This window comes from Balaenoptera musculus, chromosome 2, assembly GCF_009873245.2.
Source record: "Balaenoptera musculus isolate JJ_BM4_2016_0621 chromosome 2, mBalMus1.pri.v3, whole genome shotgun sequence".
NCBI classification, from domain to species: domain Eukaryota; kingdom Metazoa; phylum Chordata; class Mammalia; order Artiodactyla; family Balaenopteridae; genus Balaenoptera; species Balaenoptera musculus.
The window spans coordinates 37,657,210-37,682,130 of NC_045786.1; the positions used below are offsets into that span (position 1 = coordinate 37,657,210).

General features: G+C 46.4%; 1 protein-coding gene across 1 annotated transcript; it reads right to left on the reverse strand.

Moving 5' to 3' along the window:
- Window positions 1-1,151: 1,151 nt before the first annotated feature.
- Window positions 1,152-20,853, reverse strand: VPS33B (VPS33B late endosome and lysosome associated). Its single transcript, XM_036844979.1, has 23 exons — window positions 20,407-20,853; window positions 16,764-16,844; window positions 16,356-16,417; window positions 14,881-14,930; window positions 14,618-14,685; window positions 9,461-9,506; window positions 8,293-8,387; window positions 7,891-7,995; window positions 7,396-7,492; window positions 7,094-7,171; window positions 6,671-6,744; window positions 6,283-6,369; window positions 6,029-6,119; window positions 5,740-5,814; window positions 5,428-5,492; window positions 5,252-5,306; window positions 4,281-4,327; window positions 3,558-3,690; window positions 2,863-2,936; window positions 2,267-2,368; window positions 2,037-2,112; window positions 1,818-1,934; window positions 1,152-1,523 (listed from the first exon to the last, which is right to left on the reverse strand). Exons 1-23 carry the CDS (start codon window positions 20,500-20,502, stop codon window positions 1,444-1,446), a joined length of 1,854 nt encoding a protein of 617 aa, XP_036700874.1. The 5' UTR covers window positions 20,503-20,853; the 3' UTR covers window positions 1,152-1,443.
- Between the last annotated feature and the right edge of the window lie 4,068 nt (window positions 20,854-24,921).

The following is a 24,921-nucleotide window of genomic DNA, read 5'->3' on the forward strand; positions in this document are numbered from 1 at the left end:
TGGGGGATAAAAAGAAAAAAATCAAAAGATTTTCTTTTTTTTTTTAATTTTTAAAATTTTATTTATTTATTTGGCCGCACCGGGTCTTAGTAGCGGCATGCGGGACCTTTGTTGCCGCACGTGGGATCTTTAGTTGTGGCATTCGGACTCTTAGTTGTGGCATGCATGTGGGATCCAGTTCCCTGACCAGGGATTGAACTCGGGTCCCCTGCATTGGGAACACGGAGTCTTAACCACTGGACCACCAGGGAAGTCCCAAGGATATAATTTCTTGCATGAACAAAACTTGGGTAGATGATGAGAATGTCAATTAAGGAAACAGATGAAGAGGAGCAGACTTAGGGATCCCAAGTGGGGACACGAGGTTCAGTGTGAGAGTTTATTTTAGACATGCTGAGTGTGAACTGCCCATGGAACGACCAGGTTGTAAATAATCGCGTGAAGCTCAGCAGTGAGACAAAAGTTTGGGATGGGCAAGTGGATAACAATAAAGGACAGAGACAGGAGATGCAACAAAGGAGGATACACAGAGAGAGGAACCAAAGGAGACGGAAGTGCAGCCTAGGAGAATGCAGGAGGACAAAAAAGTGTGTCATGGAAGCTGAATATGAGAATTACAAGAAGGTAAAGTGAGATCAGTGAGATCAACTTAGAAGACAACCACTAATAGATGTGGTTAGTGTTCACAGTTTTTAAAGGGTAAAGGGAAAGAAAGGTCACTAGAATCAGCACTTAGGAGGGCACTGGTAACCTTTACAGGAGCACAGTTTGCCAATGCCTGAAATTGCTCTAACAAGGGACACAATCTTTCATTCTGCAATAAGAAACAAAAGGCTTAAAATTAAAGCGACTCCTTAAGTTAAAACAATAGCAAGCTCATTTTTTCTAAAGTGTAATGAACCACAGAATTTTAGAATTGGAAGGGTGCGTACTGATCATCTATCTAATCCTCATTTTATGGTTGAGGAAAGTCCAGTACAGTGCAAGTTTCAAGGAAGAACCAGACCAGTGCAAGTTTCAAGGAAGAACCAGACCAGGCCCAAAGCTACTACCCAGTCCAGGCCGCGGAATACACAAAGCCCCTATGTAAAGCCCCCTCTGCTTCACCAGTAAACATGGAAGTGCCTGTCTAGAACTAAACATAATATTGATACATTGAGAGTAGAGGCTTTATTTACAATGATACTCAAACAGGATTTAGCAAAAGATCCTCTTCCTCCTTATCTCATCAGCATGGGCTGTACTTCATAAACAAAAAAGAAATATCCTGGGGGCAGGAAGTAAACTCTCTCCTCAGATTGTTCTCTAAATCCAAATAACTTCCCTGCTCCCCAGCTCTTAGGAGCATAGTTGGTAGACATTTTATTAGCAGCTGGGATTCAAACTCCTGCATCCCACTGAGGAACATGTCCAGGGAAGACATCAACACTGGCCGGGAAAAGTTCAGGCTTTCACCTCACTCATGGCCTCCATAAGGCGAGCGCTGTTGGTGACTGCTGTCGTCAGAAAAATGAACCTGTACCCTAAGGAGTCAAAAGCACCACCATACGTGACTGAGAGCAGATTTAAGCCCCTACCACCAGCCATGTCAAGCCCCTCCAGTTCCATGGCCCTGGCTGGGTCAGAGCACCAGTTTATAGTCATAGATGTGTCAGTGCCATGCTCCTGGGCACAGCAACTTGCCACGCTTGGTGGAACTGGGCTTCCTGCTATTCAGCCCACAGCAAGATGGCAGTAAGTGGTACCCAGAGGCCAGTAAAGAAGCCTTCCTGAGGGCTGCCCTTTGTCCCCCAGATCCTGCAGAAGCCTGATCTCACCTTTCTCTCTGCCCAGGAACCGGAGGGCTGAGATCTCAGAGAATGTGCAACCACCCAAGAACACCACCAAGATGAGGCGCAGGGACTCGCTGGAAGCCTTGTCTTCCTTGGTCATGTCTGCAAAGACCAGACCAGACTCAGCTCTTCACCGGCACTACTGGATGATGCATCCGGCCCTCCTCTCGTTTCACCCCGCCCCCACTGGGCAAGGCCACGCACCTGTGAATGCCAGCTCACTGCAGTTGAGAAGCCGCACCACTTCGTCCAGGCCCTGCCAGCTTTGCCGCTCCAGCACCTGGGAAGGCACAAGCGCTAGTTTCAAGTCTAGCAGCAGCCAGACTGTCACATTTCTTGCTCGTCACTCAGGTAGTTAAAAGTTGGGCCAGGCCCGGGACTAAGAGAAAGCAGAGAGCATGAAATATGAACAGGAGCGAGCCACTCGTTCTCACCTGCTCAATGATTCGGCAGCTGAGGGGCACGTAAGCACCACTGAACACATATGCCATGTCACGTGGCACTTTCAGATCATACTCGCCATCAACACGTGGGATCTAGAGGGCAAAGGGGACTGTATGAGGCAAGTGACCACTCAGCCCTCCAGTCCTTTACAGGGTCATAGAAAAGTGGAAGACCCCTAAGAACAGTTCTTACTTCAACTAAAGTGAGAACCAGCAATAGCCTTGGAGGAAAAAAAAAAAAAAAGAATCCATAACCAAAGATGAAAGCTGTTCAGTGCCTGCTGATTCTCTTGAATGAGTTTCCACGCTCGCTGGAAGGAGGGACCCCTTCTGACCCTTCAGCGACATGGGACATGTCTGTCACTGAAGCAGCACTCAGTGTATTCTCTGACATTGGTAGGTGTGAGTTATGTGTTTATTAAATGAATGAACCTTTGTGTCTTGTCTCATTATTAAGCTCATGCTATAATGCTACCACACAAAAGGATCTTTATAAAAACAAAACGACAGAGAGGTTTTTGTGGGTTCAAAGTACTTCACGAAGGACTGACCCCACTGCCTCCCTTGTCCACCCCTGTTCTACATACCAGATTCAGCTTCTTGCTGATGGCGCGGAAATTGCTCCTCTTGGCCAGAGAACTGAAGGCATCAGTAATCTTTCCTGGGAAAGAAATCTGCGCTGATTTCATCTAAGGTTTATGGATTAATGATGCTGCCGCAGGTGATACCACTCAGGAAATGACAGGACCCCCTCTTCTCAAATAGCAGGACCTATCACATCTGAAGATCCCCCTCAAAGCCGTTCACCTACAGTTCCCTGGAACTGATTAAGACAATCACCACCCTTCTCCCACCCGCAGTCTTCCTCCTCCTACAGGGTACCAGCCCTCTACTAAATGCAATCTACAGGGTGATCCTAGTTTACTGGTTAAGTGTACGGCCTTTGGAGTCAAATCTGACTTACTAAGGGGCCCTGAAGAAGTCACTTAACCTCCCTAAGCCTCGGTTTCCTCATGTGTAAAATGGAGATAATAAAACTTACCACATAGAAACTTTGCGAGGATTAAATGAGAAAGTGTATCTAAAAGGCTTAGCACGTCAGTGTTCAATAACTGGAAGCTGCTCTTACAAGCAGAAGTAGTGGCAGTCAGGACAGTAACAGTAAGGAACCACTTTCTCCTTCCCCAGCTCATTCTCTCCCCACCAGGGTGCTCTGCCCATTGAGAGAACAGGCAACAACAGCCGAGGAGGGTGAAAGGGGTTACCTGCACTCCCTGCTCACCTGCAGCCTTGTCCGTCACCAGCTTGCTCACTTTACTCTCCACGGCTGTGAGGGTGTCCCCCGGGGCCTGCTCCGTTAGGAGCCCAGCTCGCCGCAGATTGGAGAAGGTTAGCAGGTGCTCGGGGCCATAGCTCTGAAGAAAATGCAATTCAGCTCTCTACCGAGCATCCACCAAGGGCCTAGCACTGTTAGGTGATACGGAGGTGGGGGAGAGGAGGATTATGCGCTCTGTGTCCTGAACAGCGCACACTTGTTTGTGGGGAAGATTTTCATATCAGAAATCACCAAATGCCAAACAAAGAATAAAAGCAGCACGGAACAATTAAAGAGCACAGAAAGCTATCGATGTAAGGAGGTGGGGAAGGCTTCACAGAGGAGGTAGGACTTGAGAAGGACCTGGAAGGAAAGGTGTATCGACACCTCGCAAGGTGCTAAATAAAGGGAGAACCCAGGAGTAAGAACTCTCCACTGGGTCCAACAGCTGTATTGTTCAAATTCCCCCCGCACTGGCCACATAAGAGGGGAGCAGAGTTAAACAAGGGCAGTGGGAAGGGTCTCTGCGTGTGAAAGGTGACCATCCCCACAACCTCTGAGAGGGAGGCACATGGGAACAGGAGGGTGATGGGGACAGGAAAGGGACCGTTTCTTCTTTTGCCTCTTTCGAAAATGTCCAATGACCTCCCTCCACCAAGTTCCCTCAAGAACACGGTCTCCTGGCCTTACCTGCAGATACTGGGTTTTCAGGGATCGGTAATCCTTGGGGATCAAACCTGAGGGTAAGGAAGATAAAGGTTCATGAGCCAGTTGAGGTGTCCTAAAGTGTACAAACCAACCAACCAACCAACAAACCAACCCTCGTCCCCCCACCAAAAAAAAAACCCTAGTCAGAAGGAAGGAGTCAGTACATAACATTAACCTTGCATCCTATGCAGCTGATTCTAAATTGACTCCTAAATTTAAGCTTGCTTTTTGAAAGATATAGCCTGGATCTGAGAGTTCCAAGGAAGAGCCCCGAGGAAGGGACACCGAAACGAAAGCTAATCTAATCCGTAGTGGGGGGTGGGATGCGGCAGGAGGGAGGACAAGGGCCTTCCCGTGCATTTCTCCCTGGCTATGGGCTAGTTTTCTGGGGAACTGCTCAACAGCTAGTGAGGAATAGGAAAAGTGTTCAAATGAGCTCCCAAAGTGCAGTCTTAAATGTTTTTCTCCACAGAGGTAAGAAGAAATGGACTTCCAACTACAATAAAGGAGATTTAGAATAAGCAAATAACGTCTTTGGGTAGAAAGCAACCTTAAAGAATATTTGCCAACTGGAAGACTTCAACACTCAAAACAAGTTGCCATGAAAGGCCTCAGAATCTGAGCTTTAAAATGTTTTATGAAATTGGTTTTCCTGGACTGTATTCTTGATTATGAATCTTGTTGAGGGTAGGAGGCCAGATGGATGATGAGAGAAATGCCGCTCAGCTCTACCCCTTTGCAGTCCTACGATGGGACAGGCCTTGTGCCGGGGGGTTGGGGAGGGGTGGATGTGGTCCTGTTTAGGGCTGGAACAATAAATTACCTTAGGACCTGGGAATGTTTCACCCAAACAAAAACTGCTTTATTTTACAGGGAAAGAATCCACGAGATTACAGGGGACTATCCCTAAGGTACAGCTTTTCAATCTGGCGTCTTTGGTCCCTGGGGCTCACCATTCTCAGTGATGGACAAAAGGCACATGAGGCGAAGGCTTTCTATGGGTGACACCTGCACAGGAAGAAAGAGTCAAGGAGAATTCAAGTTTCATAACACACGTTCTCTCCTCTTGCTTCCGCTTGAGCCTCACCTCTAAACGCTGTTCCCAATATCTCCCCTCTTCCCGCCTCACCTGCCGGTCTATGTGCTCTTCAATGTAGTTGGTGCTCTCACGGATGCTGAAGCCCTCCAGCAGCGCTGCGAATAATCAGAGGAGAGCCTGTTACTGGGGGAGTGGCTCAGCTGTTGCCATCTATGCTAATGGGCGTCTGTCTCCTCATCTCTTTCTCCATCCTTGGGGTGGGTTAAGGGGCCCCCAGGGCTTCTAGCAGGAACCAACATTCCACACAGCCAGCATCAGCTGGAAAGAGCCAGAGAGCATCTTTTCAGGGCGGGCTGGGGCTGGGAGCCAGGGAAGCAGAAGCAGGAGAAGTAGCCAAGTCACCATGCTCAGTCTTGATGAGCTCCTGGAAGTCCTGCTTGGTTTTCTTCTTCATGATGGATTCACAGGCCCCGATATCTGCAGACAGGACAAAAGGGGAGCTGACGTATACCTGGTTCTGGAAGAATGTCTCTTTATTGTCCAGAAGAATAAGGACCTCTTAAGGCAAAGTGCAGGAGCACTTCTTCCCACTTTAGACCAAAGAAGAGCACTATTTTCCAAATGAACAGGGATCTCCTCCCAGATCTCCTCTGCAGGGATCCCTTTGCCCTACCCTCAAGCTGAAACCTACGGAGACTCAGCAGGCGGTGCTCCTGCTTCAGTCCCTTGAGCTCCTGGGACACGAAGTTCTTCATCTGCTTGATATCCATGCCTCTCCGGCGCTGTGGGGACATTCCCATGAGGTCAGCCCCTCTGCCCTCAGATGTGAGCAAGCACTACCCTCCCTCAGTTCCCACCCACTGTAGCATCAGAAGGGGAGCCAAAGGGCAGCAGCCTGGGGAGCCACTGAGGAAACAGACGGAGGACCTGGGCTGGGAGCCTCACATCATACTGGGCCTGCAGGTTCCGGGCCTTCTGGCTCAAGAAGCCAAAGACATTGGAGAAGTGCTCGTTACGAATCTCATTAAACACCTGCAAGGGGAATAAGACAGGAACAAATTACTATACAGACTTATACCTTGTTCCTTCCTGCCTCATCAGGGTAACAACAGCACAGGGAGAGTGCTCAGCTATTCTAGCAGAAGTACAAAGAAAGCTGAGCTGGTATCAGTCAGGACATGTCAAATCCCTGCTATGTGCTCTGGGTTGTGCTCTTAACTGGCAGGGTGTCCCTCTCTCCTGGGGACTCGGCCTCTCCTCCCAGTGCCGGGGCCCACAGCCTCATGGTGGCAGTGGCCCTGGGGAAATCCTCTGCTGGCACCCATGTGCTCACCTTGTCCTCGGCGTTGAGCAGCACCTTCAGGCTCTTGTCAGAGGATGTGACTTCTGGGCCAAAGTCGACACTCCCTTTGAGAGCAGAGGAAACAGCTATGAGGATCTTTGATGAGTCCTTCCTTCCCCTCCCTTTCCTGAACTGCCATTAAAGGTCCCCCAGGGACTTCCCTGGTGGTCCAGTGGTTAGGACTCTGAGCTTCCAATGGCAGGGGCCCAGGTTCCATCCCTGGTCAGGGAACTAAGATCCCACAAGCCACAGAGCGTGGCCAAAAAAAAAGAAAAGAAGATTTAAACGTTCCCCCAAACTATTTGGAAGGCAGCAGTTCACTCCAAGCCTGGGTCTCTCCCTCAAGTCCTGCACCCTCACCGTGGGAAGCCCCAGGAGGTGAGGACCCCTCCGTCTCACCGAGATGCCACTTACCACACTTGACGCGGAAGGTGTCATCCACCAGGCCCTCGTAAACCACCTGGGAGCAAAGTGCCGTCACAAAGTCCACGTCTGAAACCAAGATCCCCGACCGTGAGGGTCCTCCCCGATGCAGCCTCCCACCCAGTTTGCTCAGTATCCGCTCAAGTGCCTTCCATGGGTCCCAAGTGCCCACGCCCCCAGTCAACACTGGCATTCACAGCCCCAACTTGAGGATCCCAGCTGTGCCACCATGTTTCCCATATTCCCGTATCTTCTAGGGTCGACAGATGAGAGGACTGCTGAGCATACTTTACCTCTGTCCAGGAGAAAGACATGTCCAATTTCTGGCCTTCGGCCCTTGGTTTCACCATCCTCCTCCTCTTCCAGTTTCCTCCACAATTCATGTGACATCTGCCAGGGCCCAAGACATTCGCAATCTTATGTCCAGGTCCCTTGTGCAGCCCCACACCTACAGAACCCAACCCTTTTCCATGTGATCCTTCTCCTTGACCCCGAGAGGAGCTAATTATTAACAATATTATCTCTTCTACTCCCACCTGTTCCTACCCCTCCCCATCCTGCCCCACACCAGTGAAGGAGTCTCTCCGCCCCCAAAGATTTAGGGATGCTACCCAGAGGTCCCGGGCTCTTGCCATTCTGTTAACCACACAAGTTCTCCCCTCCGGGGACCTACTCCGGAGCAATGAAAGCAAGGTAAAGAATATACCTCACATCCCAGATGCCCATGAATAATCCTTGGTGGTTAGAAAACAAGTGAATAGGGGCTATCAGGACACAGAACTGCTCACCTTAGCACATCTGCCAATTCCATAGCAGTTAGGGAAGGGTCCATAGAGCGTGCTGAGGAGGTGCAAGGCCTGTGCCACAGTGTTGATCCAACACTGATCTCCTTCCTGCAGGGACCACATGGGTCACAAAGATATGGATCAACCCGACAGATCCATCTGGAAAGTGGATAGGCCTAGAAGCCCTGCGCAGAAAGGCAGGGTCTGGGCAACGCTTGCAAAAGTCCATTTTCATTGGCCCCAAAGGAAGCCCCATGAACATCAAGCGGTAGTATTCCATCTCCAAATTACTATCACTCATGATAAATTATGAGCTGGATGAAGGTTGAATCCATATTTCTAGCCCACAGGACCCCATGTCTGTCCCGACTCCTTGATGCCAAGACCCAAGGGCCCTGCATTTACCAAGAAGTAGTCTCTGAAAAATTCTGGTAGTTCCATGCTCAACAGATCCACATCAAGAGGCAACAAAGAGAAGGCCCATTCGTCACAGCTCACATCTGTGGGTACAGAGAGCATCAGCCTCCCTGCCGAAGGCACGTGGCTCCACCTTAAGAGGGAAGCTCCACTACAGCCATGAAGAAACTCCTGAGTGCCTGCCACACGCCAGGTACTGCACTGAGCATGGGATGCTCAGAGATGAATAAGATACAGTTTCTGCCTGGAAGGGGCTCACAGGCTGATAAGGAAAGGAGACATGTACGTAACAGCCTGTAATACAGTGGGATCAGTGGTGTGTTTTCATTAGATCGCCAACCAAAAGTGCTGATGAAACACTCCTTCATTTATGCATTATTGGACAAATACTGACGGAAAGCCACATATGTACGGCGCTAGGCTAAATACTGGGGACATGGTGGTAAACAGAATAGACATGCTCCTGACTTCTGGAGCTGACAATGTAGTGAGAGAGTACACACCAGACAAATTTAACTACAGTTATATGCTCCAAAGAAGTAAAACAGCAACCTATGAGCACAAACATTTCAGGGATCTAACCTCAACTACAGGTACAGGAAAGACTTCCCTAAAGAAGAGACATTTGGCTTAGAATTTAAGTATGATTTGGGTAGGCAAAAAGCCATAGGGTGAGGAATATTCTAGGCAACAAGAACAGGTGTGTGAAGTCCCCATGGCTGGAGGGTAGTGAGTCAGGAGAGAGGAGCGGCACATGATGAGGTGAAAGGGCCAGGAAGGGGCCAGACTGTAGAGGCGCAGGAGGCCATGCTGAGGATTCTGGGCTTTAATCTGAGCCACTGCAGGATTTCCAGTAGGGAGGACGGTGACCAGCTTTGTGTTGCATGGAGGATGGAGTGAGGAATACATACAGGAGGGAAGGCACGATTTTTGCTTGTGGGAGTCTTGGGAGGTAAGAAGAGAGCATCGGTGATTTTCAACTATAGCCCCACTAGTATTCTAATTTGGGGTCTTCCTTCCCATTCTCAGGACCCTCTCCTCCTGCCAGGCCAACAGGAATGAGGCAGGGAAAAGGAGGAGATGGGGACGGGGAACAACCATCACGGCCTTCTTGCACACGTCCTCCCCCTTTCCACTCATATCCGTCTCCTCTCACCTCCATAGATGCCCTCTTCCTCAAGCACCATCTCGCACGCATAAAACTGAAAGAGAAAGGGAAGCTGATTAGTAACCCCCTTCTCCATTCTTTCCATTTCTCTGGAGTTCCTCTGTGGTCACTGATGAGGACCACACTTATTGAACCCAGTGAAAAAGACAAGAGAACCCAGACTCTTAGATCTAGAAAGGACCACTGGAATCATTGGCCCAACGCTTTGTTTCCTTTTCAGCCATTTCATTCATTTATTAAGTCAATTGCTTTTTTCTCCCTGACTGGAAAAGCTTTACAAAGGAGAAGGTATTCAGCTGTCATGGAGGGGTGGGTCCTGCAGGCAGAGACAGGAAGCAGGGCGTGACAGTGCTATAGAAACAGAGGAGGAGGAGCAGGTGGAGGTAAAAAGCAATGGTGTGGAGAGAGGAGGGATGGAGTTCTGGTTAAGACATGTCCATGGGACCTCTGCAGACACCGAGGGAGGTCTGGACAGACAGCCTCGGGGGTTAAAGGCACATATACTGCATTTAAAGTGGATAGTTTGTCCAAAAGAACACACAGAGAGAAGAGAGCTTAGGACAGGACTCTAGGGAACCAAAATTAAAAGGGTGCACAGTCCAAGACTGGGCAGAGAAGACCGAGAAAGAATACATAAAGAGGTGAGACTAGGAGAAAACAGCACCCCTAAATAGCACCTCTAAAGGCAGAGTTTCAAGGAAGAATGGGCAACAGTCTCAAATGCCAGAGAAGTTAAGTAGGAAGAGCATGACACAGACATCACTGGATTGGACAGCGGAGATCTTAGGCGACTAGATTAAAAGATGAAGGTGGACGTGAGGAAGTAGAAGAAGTGGCAGCAGATAATTCTTCAGTCTGGCCACGAATTAAGGGAGAGTCGCTGTCAGGGACAAGAGATGAGGAGAGAGAACTGTTTAGAAGGGATAGATATGGTTGAAGATATAAAAGAGTCTACTTGATGAAGCAAGAGAGTGGAGAAAGCAGGCAGGGATAGGGCCAAGAACACAGGGGAGCCTCCGCTCTTAGATGGGGAAAGGCCAGTGTCTCGTCCTCTTTTATTTTTTTATTTTTTGTAAATTATTTTTTATTTTATGTTTTTTTTGGCCATGCTGCATGGCTCGTGGGGATCTTAGTTCCCCAACCAGGGACTGAACCCACACCCTTGGCAGTGAAAGCGCAGAGTGCTAACCACTGAACCACCAGGGAATTCCCTCATCCTCCTTTAAGACAGGTGGGAAAAGGGTGAAATATTTGGAGGTAATGAGGAAGAAAGTTGAGGGCACTTCTGTCTGATAATGATGATGACAATAATAATAGTGGATGTGTATTATTTGTTTCACATGTACTAGGCATTGTTGTCAGTGTTTTAAAAGCATTACCTCTCTTGATCCTCATAATAACTCTATGAGGTGTGGAAGATTAATGTTAGGTTCGCCTTATTTTACAGTTATACAGAAGAGTCCTATTCATCCCTCATTCATTTATGTCAGTAAAACTGAAATCCTATAGGCCTTTTTTTTTGGCCACGCCACGTGGCATGCAGCATGTGGGATCTTAGTTCCCCAACCAGGGATCGAACCCGCGTCCCCGGCAGGGGAAGCAAGGAGTCTTAACCACTGGACCACCAGGGAAGTCCCTATAGACCTACTTTTAATGCTAACTAATCGAATTCCATAGCCCAGTTTGAAAACTGCCAATCTTCATAATTAACAAAGGGAGTCTCAGGAAGAGAAACAGATTTCCTCTTCCCTACAGCTACTAAGGAAGACATCGTCCTATGATGGAAAACTAGGTCAAAGAATTTGATCAGATAGGGTGTTAGAAAGAAAAAATTCATAAAAATATCAATTTTCTTTTTCTGTGTGATATGGAGGCTTGTAGCATTATTTGAAACTGTTACCAACTTGTTCTATTCCTTGTTTAAACAAGTCTGTCCTTGGAAGTATAATTTGAAAAAAAGGGTCTTGTAAGACTCCAAAAACTAGAAATTACTGCTATAGCGCCTTTAATAACATTCAAAAGTATCCTGTAATTTTGATTGGTTATTTTACTCAATAATTTTCTTGCCCTAGTAATAATGTTATACTTGATATATTTGTATTCCTAAACAGGATAAATAGCTGTAAGACTGTGCCATCGGGACTTCCCTGGAGGTCCAGTGGTTGAGACTCTGTGCTCCCAATGCAAGGGGCCCGGGTACGAGCCCTGGTCAGGGAACTGGATCCTACATGCATGCCCCAACTAAGACCCCGCAGGCTGCAACTAAAGATCCTGCACGCTGCAACTAAGACCCGGAGCAGCCAAATAAATAAATAAACATTTTTTTAAAAAAGGGACTTCCCTGGTGGCGCAGTGGTTAAGAATCCACCTGCCAATGCAAGGGACACGGGTTCAATCCCTGGTCCAAGAAGATCCCACATGCCGCGGAGCAACTAAGCCTGTGCGCCACAACTACTGAGCCTGCGCTCTAGAGCCCGCGAGCCACAACTACTGAACCTGCGTGCCGCAACTACTGAAGCCCGCTCGCCTAGAGCCTGTGCTCCGCAACAAGAGAAGCCACAACAATGAGAAGCCCGAGCGCTGAAACGAAGAGTAGCCCCCGCTCGCCGTAACTAGAGAAAGCCAGCGTGGAGCAACGAAGACCCAACGCAGCCAAAAAAAAAAAAAAAAAAAAAAATTAAAAAGTAAATAAATAAAAAATAAAAGCATTATACCTCTCTTGATCCTCATAATTCTATGAGGTGTGGAAGATTAATGCTATGTGCTCCTTATTTTATGGTTACACAGAAGAGTCCTATTCATCCCTCATTCATTTATGTCAGTAAAACTGAAATCCTACAGGGCTACTTTTTTTTTTTAATTTTTTTAAAATTAATTAATTAATTTTATTAATTTATTTTTGGCTGTGTTGGGTCTTCGTTGCTGTGTGCGGGCTTTCTCTAGTTGCGGAGAGTGGCGGCTACTCTTTTTTTTTTTTTTTTTTTTATAAATTTATTTATTTTATTTTTGGCTGCGTTGGGTCTTTATTGCTGAGCGCGGGCTTTCTCTAGTTGTGGCGTGCGGGCTTCTCATTGCGGTGGCTTCTCTTGCTGCGGAGCATGGGCTCCAGGCACGCGGGCTCAGTAGTTGTGGCACACGGGCTTAGTTGCTCCGCGGCATGTGAGATCTTCCCGGACCAGGGCATGAACCTGTGTGCCGTGCGTTGGCAGGCGGATTCTTAACCACTGAGCCACCAGGGAAGTCCGCGGCTACTCTTAGTTGCGGTGCGCGGGCTTCTCATTGCGGTGGCTTCTCTTGTTGTGGAGCATGGGCTCTAGGCGCCCAGGCTTCAGTAGCTGTAGCACACGGGTTTCAGTAGTTGTGGCTCATGGGCTCTAAAGTGCAGGCTCAGTAATTGTGGCACACGGGCTTAGCTGCTCCGTGACATGTGGGATCTTCCCGGACCAAGGCTCGAACCCGTGTCGCCTGCATTGGCAGGTGGATTATTAACCACTGCACCACCAGGGAAGTCCCTACAGGGCTACTTTTAATGCTAACTAATGGAACTCCATAGCCCAGTTTGAAAACTGCCAATCTTCATAATTAACAAAGGGAGTCTCAGGAAGAGAGAGAAAATTCCTCTTCCCTACAGCAACTAAGGAAGACACTGTCCTGTGATGGAAAATTAGGTCAAAGAATTTGATTAGATAGGGTGTTAGAAAGAAAAACTTCATAAAAATATCAATTTTCTTTTTCTGTGTGATATGGAGGCTTGTAGCATTATTTGAAACTGTTACCAACTTGTTCTATTCCCTGTTTAAACAAGTCTGTCCTTGGAAGTATAATTTGAAAAAAAGGGTCTTGTAAGACTCCAAAAACTAGAAATTACTGCTATAGCTCCTTTAATAACATTCAAAAGTAACCTGTAATTCTGATTGGTTATTTTACTCAATAATTTTCTTGCCCTGGTAATAATGCTACACTTGATATATTTATATTCCTAAACAGGATTAATAGCTGTAAGACTGTGCTATCAATCTTCAAATGATCTTCAAAGGAAGATCACTGGTTCTTTCCTCTTATTCCTTTTAAATGATGAGAAAACAATATAAGCCTATGATTCCTCTAGACTTCTTAATAGAAACTGAAAGTCATCTCATTTAAAAGAGATAAGTACTATTATCAACTCCATTTTATAGATGAGAAAACTGAGACACAGAGCAGTTAAGTAACTTATCCAAGATCACACAGGTAATAGGTGCTAAAGCATGGATTCACAGCCAGACAGTTTGGCTTCAGTGTCTTTAGTCTTACCTACTGCTTCTATTTTCTTTAGAATTTTCTTGGGAAAATTGCAAAGGAATAAATCCCTGTCCTTTCAACTTTAATTTCTACCTGCTCTAAGTGTGGCATGCACTACTTGGTATAACTGTATAGTCCTACGATGGGCAATGTATAGACCTGGTACATCATTCCTCCCAATCAATCAGGTTGAGGATGTACCTACAATGCACCCTGATGATGTGGGGATGACAGGGGAACTTGATGGAATCGAGAAACGGAGATACTATGACAGATCACCTAACACTTACTGCAATTATTGAGGTAAAGATGGAAGAAACCTAGCCTGGCTATGCTAATTCACTATGTGACTGTGGGCTTCAGTTCCCTCAGCTGCTCCAAGCTTAGAGACCATTTTACTGCACCCTGTGTAAGAAAAACCTCTTCCAAAGTACACTGGTATGGTTCTGATAACCCAAGGGCAGCCCAGCCACATGCCTTCGATGAGCATGGGGCGGGGGGTGAAGATTTATTGTGTTTGTTATTAAAGAGATATAGGGAGAAAGTCATTGAAAAGCCATAACATTGTGCACCATTACTATATAGGAATTGGTGTTAGAAGGGATACATTGCAGGCTCTACTTCAAAAATGTCAATCTTTTCATTTAAAGAAATCTATGTAGAGGACACCTCTCACAACTGTACAATCTATATTCGGGGCAATTTGATGACAGACTCTGCTACCTTAATAAAAAAAAAGTGACAGGTATTTTACTCAGTCACCTATAATTTGCTTTGAGGGAGATATAGCTGTTGGCCCCTTACCCCTTCCCAGTCCCCAATCCTGTTCTACCCTATGTCATTTCCACCAGGGTCCAAACTCACCTTCTGAGGACTGAAGATCACTTTGTATTTCCGAGTTCGGCCAGCCATTTTGTCAGCATTGACAAGATCTACAGACAGAAAGGATGCAACCCGAAAGCCATGGACCTTTGTTAGACTAGAAGCAAGGAAGCAGAGAGCCTCTACGAGGAGTATGGCCTACCCAAACAATTCTTTTCTTATTAAAGGGTTCTTATGGCCAAGGTCCTTAGACCTTCCCACCCTTTCCCAGGTCTTAGTTATAATGAACACCATGGCACACTCACTGGCAATGTACCGCATATTCTTGATGCGAGGTCTGACCAAGAAGCACAATCTATGGGAGAGAAGGGGGAAAAAACCTCAGTGAAGAAAAATCATGAAGTTGGTGATAGCAGCTTAGAAGAAACTTAAACAATGTCAACTCTTTCACCATTTGCTACAGTTCTCACCCCAGCCAAAGCCCTGCCAGCTCTTTTGGCTCACCACATACCAAACACACAAGACTCAGGACTTCCCTGGTGGCACAGTGGATGAGACTCTGCGCTCCCAATGCAGGGGGCCCAGGTTCAATCCCTGGTCAGGGAACTAGATCCCACATGCATGCTGCAGCTAAGAGTTAGCATGCCACAACTAAGGAGCCGGCGAGCCAAAACTAAGGAGCCCGCCTGCTGCAACTAAGGAGCCCGCCTCCCGCAACTAAGACCTGGTGCAACCAAACAAATAAATAAATGAATATTTTTTAAAAAAATGAGTATATAATTAAGAGTTTAAACACACACACACACACACACACACACACAAGACTCCCCCCGATAAAACAGGTATATCGTGGTGGGCTGGGGGCACTTATTGGCCTTATGGTGGACCCAGGAGTTCCTGCTCTCAAATAATTTACAGTCTATTGGGCAAAATAAGATGCATATATGTATGGAGTATATTAACAATCAAGTGTTAAAAAACAATACAAGAAAGTATATAAAATAGTGTTCTTCAAACTGGGGTTCATGGATGTATTCTCCATGTATCTAGGAGAATTTTTTCCTCTAAGGGAGGGTGTACATTACTTAAGTTGAGAAGTATTAAAAATAAAAACAAACACCAGACAACAGGCAGGATGTGACTGTGTGCCAGGTGAACAGGACAAACACTGAACCCCATGTAAGTCCAGAGGAGGAGAAAATCACCCCAGAATGGCAACTGAGAGCTGCGTGGAGGAGGCGGGGCTGGATTCTGAAGGCTGGGTATTTGTCGCAAGAACAGTGAGGAGAGGAGAGAATTTCAGGCAGAGTGGGTGGAGTGGCCAAAAACACGGAGGTACGTGTGCAGAGCTGGGAAGCACGCAAAGTGCGAGCTGAGTAGTGGGCACGTGAAAGAGACCAGGCTGGAAAGGGGGTGAGAGGCCTCCCTGCAGGCAGCCTTGGAATCTATGACGAACAATGAGGACCTCACTCGGTAAGTAAGGGAAGCCTTGAAGGTGCTTCAGGAGAGCCCAGTGAAAATATTTTTGAAAGATTAATCAATCTGGTTAGAGATGGTAGATTGGGTTAAAGAGAGAAGAGGACAAGGGAGGGAGAAACCACAGAAAGGGAGACCAATTAAGAGGCTAAAGCATAACCTAAGGATGAAATTGTAAAAGAGGAGGGAAGTGAACCATGTCACAAACATCATGGTGCCAGATCTCGGCCAAGGACCGATCAAAGGCAAATGTGTAGGGACCTCCTCCAGCTTGGAGCCGAGACAGAGTCTCCCAGACACTCACTGTTCACTGGAGCTGAAGGCTGGCTTGTTCTCCACTTTGTACAGCTTGTCTACTTCATGTTGCTACAGAGAGAATTCAACAAAACAATGGACGTAAGTGTGCTTGGAAACCCAAAGCCTGATACAATGACAGGGGTCTTCTGGAAGGGCTCCCTCCTATTTATACTAATTCTAGCAGTCAAAGTACCTCCCTGACAACCATCCCACTGAACCTTCCTCAGACTGTCAATAGAAAAACCAAAAATAAAACAATACAAAGAGTATCAATCCCCCCTTGTCACCGCAACTCTGCCATCCTCTATTTACCCTATAAGGGTAGTCACTCTTCAGTAATATGTACTGTTCATCAAAAGAAAAACTGCTTAATAGGAAAGAGGGGCCTGATACACGTGGGGAAAGGGGCAGGTACCTTTAGGATGGAGACATTGGCGATTCGATCCAACGGGCTCATGAGATCTGCCTCAATGAACAAGTCCTTTTTTCCTGGAAGCTGAAGGAGACACAGTATCTTGGGTTACTCTCAGGTCACACAAGCTCCCTCGGCTGACAGCTTATCTAGGCATCCATTTAATAGAAGCACAGTCTCTGAGTTGGAAGGGCACTAGACCTCATCTACCCCAGCACCTTATTTATTGCCTATATCCACAGCTGACATTTCTCTACATATTCACCTATTTTGTCTTCTCATTTTCTGTACCAGTGGAAAGATATTTCACCTTCTTTCTAAGGTTAAGTCCTTGTCACTCAACCCTCCTGCTTGCCTGTGACCTTGTTCTACATCATTGCTCCTCTACTCCACTGCCTCTTCCACTCTGTCTCCTGATAACCCAATCGATTTCCTGCTGAACGAAGCCAAACAAAAGAAAACCGCGCCGTGTATCCTGCAGCCCCTCAACTAACTGCCAAATATCTCTTTAAATGGCATTTTTCTTCTAATTACAAAAATAACCTATGTTCAAGGCGGAAAACTTAACCCAGGACAGTCCTCACCCACACACCCACTCTCCCACGCCAAATCCCTGTCATCTGGCTCCTGCTTCATCACTCTTGATGCTGCTTTTTCATCTGTCCAGAGGAAGGAGAGGTCATACTGAGCAGAAGAGAGGGGGAAGTCATTGAAAGTTTCCTCTCAAGTAGGCTTTGACAAATGGGTAGGATGTTGGCAGTGATAGATTGAGATGGCAATCTAGCAAAGGCCAGGGAAAGAGAACAGGTTGAATGGTAAGGGCAGAACAAGCAATTCAGTTTGCCTGATGGGTAAGGTACATGTAAGGCAGTAGTCCTCAACCAGGGCTGATTTTGCCCCCCAGGGCACATTTGGTAAAGTCTAGAGACATTTTGGGTTGTCCACCTTGGGGCACGGGGTGTTACGGGCATCTAGTGGGTAGAGGTTAGGGATGCAGCTAAATATCCTACAATGCACAGAACAGTCCCACCACAAAGAATTAAGCAGCCCAAAATGTCCACAGCACCAAGGTTGAGAAATCTTGATGTAGGGGAATGGTGTGAAACAAGATTGAAATCTTTGACAGGAATTAGAGCATGAAGGGTCCCAAATGCCAAGTTAGGGAGTTTGGTGTTGATCCTCTATGGAACAAGGAAAAATAGAAAGCTTTTGTACACTGAAGCATCCAATCAGCTGGGAATTTTCATTAGGTAAATCTGGGAACTGTGGGTAAAATGGATTGGAGACATGAGAAACTAGAGGTAAGGACTACACTTATGTGGTTAATGCAACAGTCCAAGCAGCCCAAGGACCTCCCTGGCGGTCCAGTGGTTAAGACTCTGTGCTTCCACTGCAGGGGGTGAGGGTTCGATCCCTGGTCAGGGAAGCGCGGCATGCAGCAGGGTGCGGCAAGAAAACAAAAGACAAACAAGCAGCCCAAGCCTGTGGTAATGAATGAGGACCTGATTTAGGCTGGTGGTGATGTGAACAAAAACAGGTTTTTTAAGAGATACATGGAACCTGTAATAGAATTTTTAAAAATACTTGAAAGAAATTAAGTGTTAACAGTGCTTGTATCTGATGGTAGGGTTATAAGTGATGTTCTTTTCTTTACACTTTACCTTCTGCATTTTCTAGAATTTGTTAGTGTTATTTTATAATCACCATTTTAAAAGTCAGGTGTAGGGCTTCCCTGGTGGCGCAGTGGTTGAGAATCTGCCTGCCAATGCAGGGGACAGGGGTTCGAGCCCTGGTCTGGGAAGATCCCACATGCCACGGAGCAACTGGGCCCGTGAGCCACAACTACTGAGCCTGCGCATCTGGAGCCTGTGCTCCGCAACAAGAGAGGCCGCGATAGTGAGAGGCCCGCGCACCGTGATGAAGAGTGGCCCCCACTTGCCACAACTAGAGAAAGCCCTCACACAGAAATGAAGACCCAACACAGCCATAAATAAATTAATTAATTTAAAAAAAAAAGCCAGGTGTAAGGAAATATCCACAGGACTCAGCAACTGGTTTAGTTAAGTGTGAGGACGGAAGAAGAGTCAAAGATGATTCTGAGGTTTCAAGCCTGAATAGCAGTGCCCATTAATAAGAATTAAGTCAGAGAAAGTTAGTTTGAAGAGGACATTACTGCACAGAAATCCACTCTGGCCACGTTGAGTCACCCTTGTGGGCAGCTCTTCCTCAGGTCATTCTATTTACAAGTTTCTATCCTTGGTCTCATTTACTGTCTTTCATGGGGATCTCACCTGAACTAGTGGTTCTAACTAGCATCTCTTTTCAATTCCTCAGACATTTGTTGGGTGTCTTTCATGTGCCAATCATTGTGCTACCACTACAGGACACATTACAGAGAAAGAAAATATGGTCCCACATCCCCTGAGGTTCTCCCAAGTCCCCATCTTTACCCCAGCTGCAATTTTACCTTTCTATCTGCTGATGTTACAAGCAGTATTTCCTACTAGCATCTTAACTTCACCCTATCCAAACCCAAACTACTCAACTTCCCCCACCAAAACTGTTCCTCTTTCTAATTCTTTTTCTCATTTCTATTCAATGTTCATGCAACAAATATTTATTAAGCACATGCTGAGTGCCTGATTCTAAGCTAGGTACTCACTAGGTATACATGTTGAACAAAATAGGTATGTCCCTGTCCTCAAGGACCTTCCAATCTAGTGGGGAATATGAACATTAAACAAATGACTATATACGTAATCCATTAAAATTACAGTAACAGCATTACTTTCTTATTAGCTCAAGTTAAAAATGTCAAACTCAGCTTTGCTTCTCCCTTAACCTTTACGACCAATCAATGTCTTTGAGTCTTTGACTCAAAAAAACCCATCAATTCCTTTCATTTCCACTGCCACTAATTTTGTGTGGGCCTTTATTACTTCAATCTGATCTATGGTCTCCTCACTGGCCTTCTTGTTTTGCCCATTTATCCAACTTCACAATGGCTATTAGAATCATCTTCAAGTACTGTTTCATGTCACATATTGGGGAAAATTTTTCAGTAGCTGCCTAATGCCTATTGTGTAACTTCTCATCCCTCTCTTCTCTGTATTACATGCCTGTCCTTCCCTGGTTCCTCAACTTTGCTCCTACCGGTCCATCTGCCTGGAACATCCTCTCCCATCTCCAAGGAAAATATGCTTATCTTCACACTCCAGCTCCTGGAAACTCCTAGATCACTCCAGCTAGAAATGATTGTTTCAGGCACCCTAGCTGTCACTCGTTCACCACATGATACCCTGTGTGTGGTAATCTGTGTTTCATACTGCTCCCACTGGAACGTAAGAACCCTAAGGACAAAGTTGTCTTAACCACCTTTCCATCCCCAGTGATGCCTGGCACTAGTGGTGTCTCCCTTGTCTGTATGAAAAAAAAAAGGGGGGGAGGGGGGATTTCCATTAACTCTCTGGCCAGATCGTCCCAAGTTTTCCTCCCTGAGTGCTTCATTTTGGACCTGCCACAGAAACTGCAAGGACAATACCAAGGGCCAAGAGCAAGACCAAGGGAGCTCAGTAAGAAAGAACTATGCATCCAGTGAGTGCTGGCTGTTGATACAGTAAAGGTCCCCAGCGTGGCAGGCACTGACCTGCTCCAGCAGATAGATGAGCTGGTCTCGGGCCAGCCTCTTGAGCATGGAGAAGTCAGGCAGCTCTGGGGCATCCGGCCGATGGGGAAAAGCCATGGCAGCGGTCACCTGGGCCGCAGGGTGGAAGAAGGCGGACGCCCTCCGCTCTGAGAAGGCCGGCAGCGCCCCAGGGTAAGCGCAGGATGGCTCTCCTTCAGGTAAGGGCACGGACTTCGAAAGAGCCCCCGAAGGGGCCCTCGCTCCTCAGCCACACTGGAGGAATGAATGGCCACCTCCTGGCCGGACAGCCGCAGCCTCGGGGGACCTCGCCTCAGGCCTGCAGCCACTTTGTCCCACCCCACCCCTCCCGGTCCACTCTGCCGGTCCGCAGGATTAGGGTCTACACCTGCAGAGATACCCGCCTCCTGCCAAAGAGAGGGACGACTTCCTAGACCTCCCGGAAGTCCCGTGCACTCGCCCTGCGCTCAGCGTACCCGGAAAAGGACGGCGTCCTGGAAGGGACATTTGAAAACGAGCGGCAACGCGTCAAGGTTCAGTTTCATTCCTAACCAGAGGCGAGTGTTCCTGTGATAAAAGAATTATACCTTAAACTAACTTTGAAGGGTAAACCCAATTCTCCTAGCTCACTCAAGCAAGCGTTGGGCACTTGCTCGATTTTTAGAACTTGGTGAAATCGGCGAAACCAACTCGGAATCCGGAGGGCATTGATCACTGAGGATCTGGGCTGTCAATCAAATCTACTCCACAAATTTAGCTGCAAGCTGGGAGCTCTCTGGCTTCCGAACTGCGGGAGGCCAGACGCGTGGAGTTGCGGGGCGGGTGTGAGGGGAGAGAAGAGGAACGCGTCAGGAGCCAATGGAAGCCAAGTCTCGCCAGCTGTGACCTTTCAATACCGGAGTTTTGACTCATTAATGCCCTTCGTGGGAAAATGGGTAAATAAACTGTGGCATATTCATACAATAAAAATAACTGAATACATGAAAGAAGCCAGACACGAGAGTGGCATCTGCATGCCATTTCTATCAGGTTCTCGAACAGGAAAAACTATAGTGAAAAATTTCAGAAAAGTGATTGACTTTGGGGATGAAAATTGGGAAGAAAATTAGGGAATTTTCAGGGGTGATGGTAAAGATCTATATTTACCTTGTTATAAAAAAAAAAGCTTATGAGAGACATTATAATGGACAGATCCGGCTGACAATACCTGAACTCACTAATCAATCGTGACATCACATCATCATCTCCTGGTGAGATGCATGGGAAGCACATGTTAAACCTGATCAAGCCTCAGGATCTAATTACCAGTTCATAGGAAATACAGAGGGTAGTGGAAACATGATAAAAGACATCACAAGGATAAAATCAACCATGTCCAAAAAGCAGAAAATTATATGTGTCAAATAACCTGTCAAATGACAATGAGAAGAAAGTGGAAGGGGAAACTACTTTAGAATAAAAGACTTCTGGGACATAACAACACAATGCAATATTGCAATGTGTGGACTTTGTTTGGATCCTTATTCAAAGAAATCAACCAGAATATTATTAGGATATTAGCTGATAATAAGGAATTCCTAAAACTTTCAAGGTATAGTAATGGCTTATATGTCTATGTTAAAAAGGAGCCCCTATCTCTTTGAGACACAGACTGAAGTACTTACAGATGAAATAATATGATGTCTGGGATTTGCTTTAAAATAAGCCAAGGGGATCTGTGGGGCAATGAAGAAAGATTGGCCATTTGTTAAATGTTGAAGCTGGGTGATGGGTACACAGGGGTTTATTGCATTACAATATTCTACTTTCGAATGTTTGAAAACTTCTATAATAGAAGATTAAGTAAAAAAACAAAACAAAACTTTTATGCTCACACTGGGCTTCAAGAGCTTGTTTAGTATTTTTTACTGAGCTTCCTCTCACCCCCTCCCCTTAGATCAAATCTTGGCTGCACAGAAAGGTAGAAGCTGCCCTTCACAGATGAGTGACATATACACCCGCCACGTTGCAGGGATTTAAGTCCCTTCTGTCGTACAGTTTGCCAGCCTCTTGAGTTTGGCCCCAAGTTGCTGTGAGGTGCCCATTTCACCCACAGTTGCTTTTATTCCAGCTTGAGCAGTCTTGGTATCTGTTGCCTCCTCCACCAGATGCTGCACCTGCACCCCCAAATTTCCACCCCATCCAGTGTGATGTCAAAGTCCTTTGCTGTGTCATGAAACAGGACTGCCTGGGAATAGGGCACTATGGAGTCCTATGACCCCCACCCGATGGAACACAGGCTGAGTCCCCATTCACCTGTCCAGCCTCCCTGCTTGGGATGGGGCAGTGGGGGGCCGGAGAGAAGGGGACAATTTCCCCAAACACCTCAATGCCAGTGGGTTAGGATCTGAGACACACTGTCAGCATAGAGCAGGAACAGGTCAACCTGCAGGAAGTTTAGGCCTTCTTGGTTGAGATCTGGATGCACAGGCTGGCAAAGGTAAAAGGCCGGGCTTTCTGCCATTGTGGATTGGCTGATTGGTATAAGGTTTCCCAGCCATTTCTTCATTCACTCAACCAATACTGAAATCTATGTTGGGGGAATTCCCTGGCGGTTCAGTGGTTAAGACTCCGCACTTCCACTACAGGGGGCACAGGTTCGATCCCTGGTGGGGGAACTAAGATCCTGCCTGCTGCGTGGCAGAGCCGAAAAAGAAAAGGCAGAAAAAAAGAAATCTATGTTGGGAGTGGAACTACAGCAATGAACAGGTCTCCTACCTACAGGTCTCCTACCCTTATGGGATCTACCTTCTAATGGGGCAAGGTGGGTGATGACAAATAATGCATTAGTAATACATTCCAAATACTAGGGAAAATTAAACAGGGTGTGGTGATAGAACATGAAGGGAGCTGTTTTAGACTAGGGTGAAAAGGCCTAAGAAAGTAACATTTGACCTGAGGCCTGAATGGCAAGGACCCAGCCAAGTGAAAATCTGGGGACAAAGAACTAGTAAGTGCAAAAGCCTTAGATTAGCATTTACAAGAATGGAAACAAAAGATTTAAGCTAGTGAGCATTAGGATGGTGGTGGATGAGGTAAATGGAAAACATATCCAGGCTAGCAATAAAAGCTTCTAATTTTTCATAGTCCCCTGGGGAAAGGGCACAAATGATTTGCAGGAGTTAGAAATGCATATTTAAGCACTCAAATAGCATCTTGCTCCTCTAAGTTATTTTTTTTTAAATAAATTTATTTTATTTTTGGCTGCATTGGGTCTTCGTTGCTGCGCGCAGGCTTTCTCTAGTTGCGACGAGCACGGGCTACTCTTCATTGCGGTGCGCGGGCTTCTCATTGCGGTGGGTTCCCTTGTTGCGGAGCACGGGCTCTAGGCACGTGGGCTCAGTCGTTGTGCTGCACGGGCTTAGTTGCTTTGCGGCTTTTGTGGGATCTTCCAGGACGAGGGATCAAACCCGTGGCCCCTGCATTGGCAGGCAGATTCTTAACCACTGCACCACCAGGGAAGTCCCTCCTCTAAGGTTCTAATGGCAAATTACCCTTTTAAAAATCATAATTATATTGACGTTTTTATTATAAGTTACATGATAGTGACAGAGCAGTGAGAACAAGGGCCTTATCTGTCCACTGCTCTATTACCAGAAGCTGGATTCCCTAACTTTGACTGGCATGTGATAGGGCCTTGCCCATTTCTACTGAACAGATGCTCAAGTTAACAGTACAGTGATATTATAATTGCCATGAATGACATTTGCAATAGCAACAAGACACATGACCAGGCTGTCAGTGACAGGGTTGGAATATCAATGTTTTCATTAGAAAAACATCCTGCATGTATTTAAATTCTGAATAGCCAATTTTTGCTGGTAAATTGTTAAAATGAGACATTGTTGAGAACTGTCATTGGACTCCTATGTTGCTTGAATATGTCTCCATTTGTCTTTTGATAATCACTTTCTCATATTAATAAAGTATTTCTAAAAGAATCAGTGAATTAACAGAAATTATGCCAGGCAGTGATAGATTCCTGGAATTTTTGAAGCCTTGAATTAGGAATCAGACCTGGGTTCAAGTCCCACTGCTGTCACTCACTTGCAGCTATGTGACCTTGGGCATATCCAAAAACCCTTGAGACCATATTTGGGTTTTTTTTCATGTATTTATTTACTTTCATTTATTTATTTGGTTGCACCGGGTCTTAGTTGTGGCTCGCCGGCTCCTTAGTTGCGGCATGCGTGTGGGATCTAGTTCCCTGACCAGGGATGGAACCCCGGGCCCCCTGCATTGGGAGCACGGAGTCTTAACCACTGCGCCACCAGGGAAGTCCCAAGACCATATTTGTAAAAGGGATCTATTATCTATTCTTGCCTAAATCACAACACCCTTGTAAAAATCTGATTAAAGCTGTACAATAAGATACTACTTAAGCTTTTGGAAGTGGCTGGAGGTTACGTTGAGAGCCTGTAAAGCCTTTGCCTGCTTTGCATTTTTTGTTTGGTCAAATCCCCACACCCCCATTTTGTT